General features: G+C 35.9%; 1 protein-coding gene across 4 annotated transcripts in view; it reads right to left on the bottom strand.

Moving 5' to 3' along the window:
• LOC136027541 (anaphase-promoting complex subunit 1-like) overlaps positions 1–12,487 on the bottom strand; it is a 255,997-nt gene that overhangs the window by 215,246 nt on the left and 28,264 nt on the right. For 3 of the 4 annotated variants that reach the window (XM_065704889.1, XM_065704892.1, XM_065704891.1), the window contains exon 6: positions 10,653–10,850. In XM_065704889.1, the coding sequence (XP_065560961.1) occupies positions 10,653–10,850 (198 nt within the window). The remainder of the gene's footprint in view (positions 1–10,652; positions 10,851–12,487) is intronic. The other variant, XM_065704890.1, reaches the window with a different exon arrangement.

Consider the following 12,487-nt stretch of genomic DNA (forward strand, 5'->3'; position numbering starts at 1 on the left):
TCAAACAATCAATCATATATTCTGTACAGTCATATATCTAAAATAGAAAATAAATTTAATTAGTTAAAACTTTTATTTTAAAAAATAAACAGAAAAAAAACTACCTTCCCTTCGAAGAAGACAGGAGAATACAAGAGAAACTTACAAGAGTTCGGTAGCGTCAAAACTATTAGTTTTTTTTACCTTTTTAACCAGGGTTTAAATCGCTAAGGAGTTTGGACAATTGTCTCCAAAACCTCGTTTCTTTCTCATCATGCCCGACAACCTGCAAGTTTGATGGTGATTACTGCAAGCCAGAACAGAGTAATTACTTCAATATAACCAGAGCAGAGCAACTATCAGCTCTCCAGTCCACAATTAGCAACTATGACTAGCAACAGAATTTCAGGGTCCTTGCGCCCAAAACCGGGATCTCCGAAGAATGTTCGCACCTTCTAAAGCATATAAGATGGAAGTAAGTTGGTGATGGCCATCATTTGCCAGAGAATAGATTAAACGATAGTATATGAGTGGCACCCAAAGGGAAGGCCAGGAGTCTGCCATCATTTAACCTGCAATGGTAGTATAGCTCAAAGCTTATAAGTGTGAAAATGTCTATTCAGTTACAGTGGGAGGATCTTGCGGCTGCAACTCGGTTCCAAGATGTAAGGCGAGGGTTCGTAGACACTTTATGCGCCAATTCTGGATCTCGAGGGTCTAAATCCTAAGGGTGTACATTCTATTGACTAAATTGACTTAAAACTCCTGTCACAGGGAGGGGGAAGGGTTGGCATAGGGATTATAGCTGTTCCAGTGCCTAGCTAGCTTCGGAGGGGGAAAAAACGACACAGAAAAAACAGAAACTAAGGGACCGTAGGTTTCCTGTGTAGTCTTTCCAGTCAAGGCAGCTCCAGTGGTGTACTTTTAGTTTCGATCGGACACCATTTTTAGGGTGTTTCGGGCTCTTTTACTATTGGACGTCTTCGTCTTTCACTAGATTGGAGCTATCGCTGCAACCTAGTAGATTGCAGCTGCTGCTACTACCATGAAAAGAAATTAAACAGAAACACACACAAAGGATTAGGGATTACAATGCCAACTTATTTAAAACTTATAACTAAAAAATTATTAAAAGACAACACAAGTGGGACCATAACCAATCCTTTTTTTAATTCATTACTTTTGCCATATTTGACACCGCCAAGTAGTTCCCTTCAATCCGATTCAGCCAGGATTTAAGCTCTTCTCTTTTATCAACGGTTAAAACCCTTTTTTCTTCACGCACATGCAGCCAGTATCGCGAGCTCTCAACAGGATTAGCTTAAGCTTTTGAAACTTCGTTCTTGTCTTTTTTTAAGGCTCAAAATCCGTAAGCTCTTTCGACAGTTGACATTTTCATGTTTTATTCATGATTAAACAGTCCTTACCAGAGTAACAAATACACCCTTATTCACCCTCAGTTAAACTTGCTCCCCTTTTAGATTCTTTATATTTATTTGGCTTACCGAACTACTATTTGGGCACATGAGACCAAAATTGTTTTTTCTTTCTTTTTCATCTAAAAGCCTTTGTTCTTCCTTTTCATCTGCCACAAGAAGCCAGAGTTACCAATCCTTTTATTTACATTTGCAGTTTTTGTAGATATAAAGGACGAGATTCGAGGGGGCGACAGCTATCCTCATATCTAGCAGTTGAAAGTTTAATTTGTATAACTATACTCCATTTCGGAGTGCAAATACACTACGCGACTTTTTTCTCACAGGATTGCTACACAAAAGTAAAATTTTGATTTAAAGTATCAAGTTGAAGGTTCTTAGCCCACTTCATATTTAAAGTAAGCTTGGACATACTATAAAAACAAACAGAAATTAAACAAACAAACAACATATCTCAAAATGAAAGTAAAGAGCGACATCAAAGTTTAAAACAAGCACCCTATTTGTAAGGAGGATTGCCCCCTCCTCGATCCCCCAATATTTACGCTAAAGTTTAATAGCGCTTTAAAAAACTTCTCATTCCAGATCAACGGCTCATGTGTTTGGACTTTCGTTCTCAAAGAATTTGAGAGAACGGGGATTTGGAGAGGGAGCTGTCCCCCTCGTATACGGAATAATTTCTTTTCTTTTTTACTATAATGTTGCTCTTTACTTTCATTAGAGAAATCTTCTTGTTTTATTTAATAATAGCTGTAAAGCAATATGAATAGTTTTAAAGATCCATGAAGTTAGCCTTTTGTTGGTTTTTTTTTTCCTTTTTTTTTCTATGACCTCACTCAAATCGTAAAAAAATGATATTGAAGATACGGCACCCTCAACCATGGTTGCAGTGATAGCTGTAACTTAGTAAAAACGATCCGCGACCCATAACATTAATGCAAAAGATTAAAATTTCTCACAGTGATGATAAAGCCGCAAATTCAAAGAATCAAATTACAAACATAGAAGAGCAAGATTATTTAGTTTTTGAAAACAACCATATTTTATTTTAAGACTTTCGTTAGTTACATTAAAAAGGTAATTTCCTTTCAAATGACTCATCTCGCAATATTCTATGACCACTGATTTGGTACGATCATCCCTAGTAAAAAAGAAAAAAGAAAAGAAAAAATCGAGTTAAGAAAGAAAAGGGACATATAACTGCTTCCGATACGAAAAAGTGATTTTCATTACTGTTCAACATGGGGTTTTCGGCTATGGCGATTTTAAATTTTACAATGAACAACGGTTTACATTCCTGAATCAGCTTCAAATGGCGATTCTTCCTCAATTGACAGTCATTTTCAAAACGCCTTTTCAAACTTTCAGGGCTGGACTTCCTTCTTTATTAGCTCACAGCTACTACTGCAACCATAATAAGGTGCAGCATGCCTTAACTGAGCTTTAAAGACTACAACATCCACTCAGGCTGAATATGAAACGTGCAAAATTATGGAATAAACAGACAAAGAAATATTAATGAAAGATTAACAATATATACTAGTAGCTTAAGATCAGTCCTCCGAGTCGAAAAAAAAAGACGAAAAAACCAAAACCAAAAAAACCAAAAACCAAAAAACAAAACAAAACAAAAAAAACCGAAAACCAAAAAAAAATCCACAATTGCCTTTTGGCACTGAGAACAGACAATAGATCCAAATATCTCTCTTTTCATCCGCTATTATTGGCTGTTTTAAATTTAAAACCTAAGAATTTCTGATTATTGACATTTAAATCCAGCAATTGTGCTACATTTAATTTTCCCTGCAGCAGCTAGAAATAGTGGTATAACAAATACAACAACAAGTAAAACAAGAGGGAATTAACCTAAGATAATAAAATTTGTTCAGACCTTATGAATATTTTGGCTCTATTTCTAAGAGCCGTCCTCAGGCAATTATGTATACAAATAAAATAAAACTTACAATAAAATGGGATCTATAAAAGTAAAGCTGAAAAATTAAAATAGTCCAAGAATCATTACTTCGCTGAGGTTCAACCAAAAATAAAATTTTATTGGTACTTATGTATTACAGCGACCAGAATGGTGTTCTTGATATGTTGTAAAACCGGTTTTTCTCTGTACACTCGGAGATAATTAGCTTAGAGTAAGTGAGATAAACTTACGTGCAGGTATATTTTAATTAAATTTTCAATACATAGAATTGGTTAGGTTTTAATAGAACGCCTTCTGTGCGGCCTAATTCCCATAATTCTATGTTGTAGTTTCCATAATTTAGTAACTAAAGTATTATAATAATAATAATAATAATAATAATAATTTATTTCTTACCCACAACAACACTATAAAAGTATTAAAATGTGGAGTACAAACAATTAAATACACACAAAAAAGCAAAACATACAAAAAATGAAAAGTAATGACAATAGAAATTTTTTACGTTAATACAAAAAACTAAATAATACACACAAAAAAATGAAATTCGAAAAAAACACAAAGAGAAAAACAAATACACACACAAAGTCAACGAAAAAAAACGGATAAGACGGTGATGAGGGGATAGGCGCGCAGAAGCTGTCCTGGAGAGTTGTCTGTGAAGAATCTCCAACTTTAAAGTTATATCAGGAACTGAAATTTTTTTTAACAAGAGTCCGGTTTTCTATCCAAGGTGGAAGATACAGAAGAAATTTGCAAAATTTGAAATAATTTATCCGAATTCTTTTTAAATTACCATTATTAAGAAGGGGGAAAAGACCTGAAGCATAAAGGACAGAATGATCACAGAACGTAGAATAAAGTTTAGCCAGCGCACGTCTATTATACTTCCCTCTATTTGCAACAATTTTTGCATAACCAATCTGAATCTTTTCACTTATATCACAAACAGTACGCTGACGTAAGCTCGAAAGATTGTTAGTAATAGAGGTACCAAGCCAACGAATACAATCAACAAGAGGGATAGTGAAGTTATTACAGTGAAGGGGAGTAGCAGTAGTACAGTTATAGGGAAGAAACTCACATTTATCTATATTAATTGAAAGGCCAATATCAGATAAAGCATCAGAAACTATAGAGACCATTTTGGAAAGACCCTTTTTGGAACGGCTAATCAGAAGCAAGTCGTCAGCATACGCAAGATAAGAAACATCCGCAAGACCAGAAAGGTATGTACCTGAAATCTTAGCCAGCACACTAGAAATACAAATCTTAAAAAACGTAGAACACCACCCTGCCTAACTCCTCTTCGCATTCTTATAATAGTGTCTGGTGCAGATCTTAATTGAAGAAACGAATTTGAATACCAAAACCTAAGAAGCATTATAACAGAGAGATTGACCCCAGAATTATACAAGGAAAAAATGAGCAGACTATGGACCACACTATCAAACGCTTTCGAAAGATCCAAAGCACAAATATAAAGACCATTTCCCTTGGAAGAATTATCAGCCAATAGAGAAGACAGAATCTTATGTGCATGCTGACAACCCACCCCACTTCGAAAACCAAATTGGTTCTCATCCTCAATAATATTACTAGTCAAAAATGGTAGAAGGATATACTCAAAAACCTTACTAATATTAGAAGATACAGTAATAGGTCGATAGCAAGAACAATCAGTCGGTGACTTTCCCCTTTTTAAAATTGACGAAACAGTGCCACACAGAAAACTCTCAGGTACGTATGAAGTACATAGACACCTTTGAAAAAGAAGCTGAAAGTGAGATATAAGGGGGGTGCATTCAATCGGCATATGCATCTTAGAAATACCATCCTTATCTATTGAATCAGATTTTAAACTTTTAACAGCATTAATTACGGAAGAAAAAGATATGGGCACTATATGGCGTTGCGAAATCGTTGTACTAAAGAGGGGGGTAAGAAGGCGAGTATATACAGAATGCACTGAATAATTAATCACTGCAAAAATCGAAGAATAATGTTTATACCGAGCTGAAGGTGGAAGGCAATTACTTGTCATAGTTTCATGATTTATCTTTTCAGAATTGATCACTTTTCGCCAATCCTCCCTACTTACAGGGAAATCCATACCGCGGTAACGTGCCGACCTCAGATAACGTTTATAATTGGTTTTAGTTTTACGTTTGATATGAGCGACACACCCAGAACTTGGCAGACCACATTCATTCCATATCTGGAGCCATAATTTTGCTTTATTTTTTATCGACTTTAAACAAGGGTCCATTGACCAGATAGATTTTTGTGTTCTTTTACGAATACGAGGTACGGCAGCTTCTTCTGCCCTTTTCATACACATCACAAGTTGGTTATAATAACAGTCAATATCGGCTTTACCATTCGTAGGTACCTGGCACTGAAGAAGATGATATGGAACACGTATGGTAGAAAGAAGGGTTGTCAAGGTAAAGATGTAGTGCGGTATATTGGCTTTGCTCCACTTGCTTTTTTCAAACCACTTCGATTTTTCTCGCGAGCAATTGGTTTCCGATAGATCAATATCCATTGTAAATGTTGCTGAAATTGGCATGTGGTCAGTATCTTGCTCGTTAACATGAACAGAAGCAGAAGAAGAGATAATACCAGGCGAGCAAATAATATGGTCAATATCACTTGTGCTTCCAGAATGATGAACATATGAAAAATTGTGGGATTTGGGCACAACGTGGTACGAAGGAAGACACTCAAAAAGCAATTCACTTCTCACAGAAGATCGATTAATGTCAGTATTTAGGTCCCCAATTATTATATACTGTAGAGAGTTTAACAGTACTTGATTCACAAGATTCTTAAGTAGACCACACGCCTTTCCGAATTTAGTTAAGGATCTGGTCGAGTATCCTTCATATGGGAGATAAGAGTTTATAAATACAATACTGCCGACACGCACAGCCAAAAAAAATTCGTCGGAGTAGAAGAGTACTGGGGAGAGTAGATGAATGTCCCGTTTAAAGACACAGGCTAGTCCGCCGGAAGGGCGACCACCAGTAGCTTTTGCTGGACTCAGGAACGCAGTATGATGCTGACTTCGACGCAAAAAATTCAAACTTGAAGCAGTGAGAAGATGCTCCTGGAGACATACCAAATCGTAGGAACCGTACAACTCATCAATAACAAAATCCTTATCTTTGGTGCCATTTATATTAAACGAAATAACTGAGATTGATGCACTCATGGTTGAAAGGTGGATTTGCACTTTATTCGATTCTTAATAACGGGGCAGGAAAAGCTATAGGAAGGGTGTTTTTGGCCGCAATTGGGATCAGCAATGCATGGCTCATCTTTTGTTGATATGTGTGGCCCTCCACAACGAGCACATTTCGGGAGAACGCTGGGACAGGAGTACTGTAGATGGTCTAGTGATCAGCATTTAAAACAGCATTTGGGTAGGTCCTTAAACTCGTAAACAGGAAAAATTTCACAGCCCACTCTGAGGCCATGCTTGAGATTGCGCAAAATAATCCAAAAACTCGATTTTCACAGACTTAGATAGGCCCAATCTCTTAGCATCTTTGATACCGTGTTGGCTACCGAGTACCGTAATGTCAACGTCGGTAGGAATATTACGTGATATACCAAAAAACCGCTTGGAAACCACTTTTGTTGTAGTACCGGAGATTATGTTCTGGATTGACGAGCAGAAGTCCTCCGTAGCAGACTTGTCCATATTAATATACCACTTGTCATTGATGGGCTTTACGCTACGTACTAATTCATGTCCAGTAATTTGGTCTATAGCAGCTTTTCGCTTAAGAGGGTCAGATAAGGCGTCCGGTACCTTTGAGACGATAACTGTTGCATGCGAATCTAGCACTGAAGCCGGCTTGGGTAATTGGGGGAAGCTCAGTTCATAATTGTCAAGTTTTGAAGACATTCCCACAACAACTTGATGGAGCTCATTAAATTTTTAGAATAAAGAGGTGTAGGCAGTGGCAGGGAGGCAGGGTACTTCCGTAGGACGCTTTATGACGAATGTCGGAACATCAGTGTCAGTCTCGTCAAGAGATTTTAATAAAGTAATTATGTCGCTGAAATGGCTAACCAATGCATTATTTCCCTTCCGAATAGGGCAATCTTCATGACCCGGACAAAGCTGCCACAATAACGTCTTTGCCACCTTGACCGAATTAGAGTCAAAAAACTCCACTCCATGCCTTTTAATCACGTCATCCTCTGCTCCAATTAGCAAATTGCTCTGTACAAAATTCAATACCGGCGAATAAACAAGGACAGGATTATCGTCACTGGTAACAGGCATCACGCTGGTTCAATTAATTCAATAGTTCAGAGTGTTGAAATAGTTCACAATTCTTAAGCTAAAAAGGGCTTACTGAATTAATAAGTTCATAAAATATCCAATTTAATCCAGGTGTGTTCACTTTGAACTCAGATACAAGACTGATTTTCGTCATATTTTGGAATATTTTATTAAGATTAACCTAACTTCACTTCTTTAGTGTGGTCACTATAATACATAAGTACCGTTTTATTTTATTTATATACGCAGTTTGCTGAGGACGGCTTTTACATATAGAGCCAAAATATTCTTTAGGTTTAGACAAATTTCACTCTCTTAGGTAAATCCCCTTTTGCCTTAATTATTGTTGCTTTTATGATGGAAAGGCAGTGTGATTTTCGTCATTATGTACGGTATTTAGTAGTGTCACTCCTTTTAATTAATCATTAAAGAAATAGGACAGCTAGTTGTTTTACACAGCAGTATAGATAATGAAAACCTTACAACACAAACAATCTATGGAAAAGCATCGAAGATTTAAAAAGAACACTGATTTTCTTTTGCATTCACTATTTATTTAATGTTTTCTAAACTCATGTGGAAGACCAAGAACGATATTGAAAAAAAGTTTTATTTTATTTATTAGCAGCACAGTTTTATTTCTAATTTTTCAAAATTTCGTGTAAGCAGACTGAGCGACTTATGCATAATGGTGCTTTTTTGCTGGATATTTTTGTGGTTCTTGTTAAATGTATATTTTTTCTATTATTATTATTCTTTCCTTTGTCCACAAATGATCCAAGGCGACAAAAATTGAACTTCCAAAAGAGCCAAAACCCCAATGATTGATACGGACATACATAATGCAAGAATTGAAAAGTTAATAGTGTTTAAGTTTTGTGTCTCTCGTCAAAATACCAACACCAACTGACAGGTTCCAGAGATGACCATCCATACTCTTATAAAAAAAATATCCGCTCTTGCAGCCGAAACGTTTCGAAGCAGCAGAGCTGGACAATGTTCTTCTTCTTCCTTCAAAGAGAAAAGCTAATTCTGTCGAGTGATAACAACTTATGATCTGGCTCATTTAACCTAAGGTTTACACACCTTCCTTATTTTTCAGACGCAGAAGGGCTCACACAAAACACAGAACTCTACATATTAACCATATCCATTCTTCCTTTAAACATCAAGCAACTAAATATAAAGATGAAAGTTGGAATAGAAAGATGCAAGTTGATGGAAAAATAGTGCCAGCTTTATATTGTCTCTATTTAAATCTTGTTTATTTTATTCTCTATTCATGTTTATTTTATTCTTTTTTATTTTTCTTGTTTTTTTTTTATTTTTATAAACAAACGTTTATTTTTCTTGTGTATTAAAACGTTTGTTTTTCTTGTTTATTTTATTCTCTATTTATTCTTTTATTCTATTATATTAAAATATACACAATATTTTATTCTTGCAAGCTAATATATCCTGGAGAATGGCTTTACCTTGTACGAGGCTATTAGAGACCAGAGGACAAATATGAGCTTTCACAAATTTCACAAAATTTCACAACTATGACACACGTAATACCAGGCATAAAAAAAAAAATCGAGCCCGTGTGCGGAATCAATGGGCCTCATTTTCCTTCCCAATCTTTGATTCTTCAGGACAACGGTGAGTGTAATGGGAGAAGGAATATTATGGTTTTTTGAAGAGAAACATACACTTTTCGTAATAATCGTGCAGAAGCACGTTAGTATAAAAAAAAATCCACAGTTCAGTCCTCAGTTACTCTATAAACTATGTTCATTTCGAATTTGTAGGTTACATATCTTGAACATTCAAAGGGCAAGTAAATAAGGAAAAAAAGAAACAAATAGTGCCCTTATACAACAGACGCCGAGTGTAACTGTTTTTCATTTGAAAGCAGGATTACCTCTGGTCTTACCTGTAGTTAAAGGTAAGCCAAAACCTGCATAAATTGGTTTTGAAAGTCTCCAGCAACAATACGGGATTCAGCCGAGCCCTTTTTTACTTGGAAAATCCTGTTCTAAATTTATTCTTTGGATCTAGTTCTAATTAATAGTCACCTCTCCAATTTACTCTAAGTACATACATGTGTGTTCATTTCCCGTGTTGTACCATGTCTCCTATGTGCTTTCTAATTCTATTTTTTATTAGTAATTTCGTAAGGTACTGCAAGAAACTTTACGGACATTTCTGTTTAGTCTAATCGTAAATTAAAGTTAAAACTCCTTAGTTTTAACAAATTACCCAATTCAGCGTCAAACCGCTTCACGCCAACATAGTTGTACAAGTTCCCCCTCCGCCCTAAATTACTCAAAGCTTCACTCTTTACACCCTCCAAGAGGATCTAATATCCTTTAAACTTTTGACCCTAAATAGACGGCTGGATACCCAATCTTTCGCAATCTATCATCTTCTATCCATAAAATCTGGCCTAGCCATCGTAAGTTTTCTTTCTTTATTTTACTATAGGCTTAGTAAGTGGCGATTTTCGTATGAATTTTTAAAAAGCTGATCAAGCCAGTGCTTAAGAATGTCCTTAGATAATTCCCGTGGAAAATATTTGAAAAATATTTCTAAGCCTTTGATGCACAAACGCTCCAGAGTCTCCTACGCTATCATTACCGTGGGTTCCAACATTCCAATCTAAGTTCAAAGACTTATCTTCCTATTTTTCCAAACTATTTTCAACCGTAAAAAAACAATCTCACATTGGTTACTCTACAATTTACATATTCACTGCACTTCCCATCTTAGGTAATTATACCACCCAGGTAATTTAAGTTATCCACTTGATTGATTTTCTCGTTACCTAACATCTCTTCACGCTCACAATCCCTAGAAGTTTAACCGTTTTTTATTCTTCCTAAAATTAACTTTACCAGCCTATTGCACCTTGAACTCAGAAAAACTCAAAAAGCTCCAATATTTGACATTTTTATCTAGGAAATTGATCAATTGGGTGCTAATGAATCGATCTTTGAAAAAATAAGCATGTACCTACCCTTTATGTAATGCTCTGGATGGACGCCCAATCTGCCCACTTTCATTCCAACCCCATGTATATGCATCCCCAAATAGAGAGACTGCTATGGAATGCCATCCACCGGCTGCAATTTGAACAATTTTCAAACCACCAAGAGCTTCCACGGGAATAAACGTCGATGAAGACTCCAAACTCCCATTTCCAAGTTGTCCCCTGCTAAAATATTATTGGTAGAATGTATTTAGTCAGAAAAAGAAGCAAAATTCCATGGTTCAAAGAAAATCAAAAGCTGACTTGTTACTCAACTATAAATCAAAAAGCCTTTATACAAATTGAATAGAAAAATTTTGCAATTACCAGTCTACTGTCTTGAATAAAAGTAGTTCCAGATATAGTAAATTCAGTAGACATTTGCTATTGCTAAAACAATTCATCAATAGTAAACGGATTGCACATATTTATACGATTCTCAAACATACATTTATGGCCCGGACCTCATACTTAAAATGATACAAATTTTGACACAAGTTTCTCTCTTAAAACTCAAAAAAATTGAGGACAAGTCTAACCTTGCTGAGATCTGATCAAACGACGATTTTCAATCGGTTAGGTTGGAGGGACGACGGATTGCACATATTTATACGATTCTCACACATATATTTATGGCCCGGACCTCATACATAAAATGAAACAAGTTTTGACACAAATTTCTGTCTTAAACTCAAAATAACTGAGGTCAAGTCTAACCTTGCTGAAATCTGATCATACAACGATTCTCACTCTGTTAGGTTGGAGCGACAAAAGTAACACCCTCACACCCATGACCCATTGAACATCCCTCCACCAAAACATTCCACATGTGCGAATGGTGTACCATGTGCGTCTGCGCTAACATACAACAGTGCAATTGGATATTTTTAGCTACTAAGAAGAAGTGCTTTATCTAAAACTCTTCTTCTGAATAATCTTCCCAGGCTTTCTATGACCATTGCATCGGTTCAATAAAAATATCCCCTGGGAAAAACAAATAACAACAAAAATCAAGTACACGATCTACGTAACAAGAAGAACATGCACTTTTTAATATCAATATTATCTGAGACAGAGTGCCAATTTTTGATTACAGAACTCTCTGAGACAGTGAAATGACTGTTAGGAAAATTATGGAGATCCAATTATCTCTACTAAAAATGTCTCCCACCGCCCTATTATATTAAATTCAGGGGATTTTAAAAATACAAATTACTTTTTTGAGGTAACTTCAATCCTGACTAGTTCGAATCAGCGAAAAATTAAACATTTTTGACGATATGTTATTACCCAGCGATCCTAATATATTCTCTGAGGCCAACCTCACTCTTATACATAATAATGGTAAATGGTAATAAGCTTACCTAAGCTATGGATGTCAGGTCTTGATTTTGTTTAAACGATAATTTCGAAGGGACCTATGCCTGTCATCATCAGGTTCAAATTCAAATCTCTTGCCAGAAAACAAAATCAATAAATGAATAAAACTTAAATCACTGAAAAACACTAATGACGAGCCACACCTGGAATTATTATTGTGACATGGACAGAATTATGATAGCGGCGTTGATGGCCGCTATCTTAGTAGATTTCAAGGGGGTTGGGACTTATAGGACGGGGGGTGGTTTTTTTTGCGAGTTTTCAGTCTATGGGTAATGGGTTCACAAGTTTCGCTAGTGCGGAACTTAACATTATCTTTATTGATGGCTGTTTCTTTTATAGCAATTTCCAGAGCTTCTCAGATTTTCTGCTTTAAGAAGTGTAGAACAATAGCAATAAGTTGGGCCTGGTCAAACTTAATGGAGTGAAAATGGTTTTCAAAA

The sequence above is a fragment of the Artemia franciscana genome, chromosome 5, assembly GCF_032884065.1.
Source record: "Artemia franciscana chromosome 5, ASM3288406v1, whole genome shotgun sequence".
Lineage (NCBI taxonomy): Eukaryota > Metazoa > Arthropoda > Branchiopoda > Anostraca > Artemiidae > Artemia > Artemia franciscana.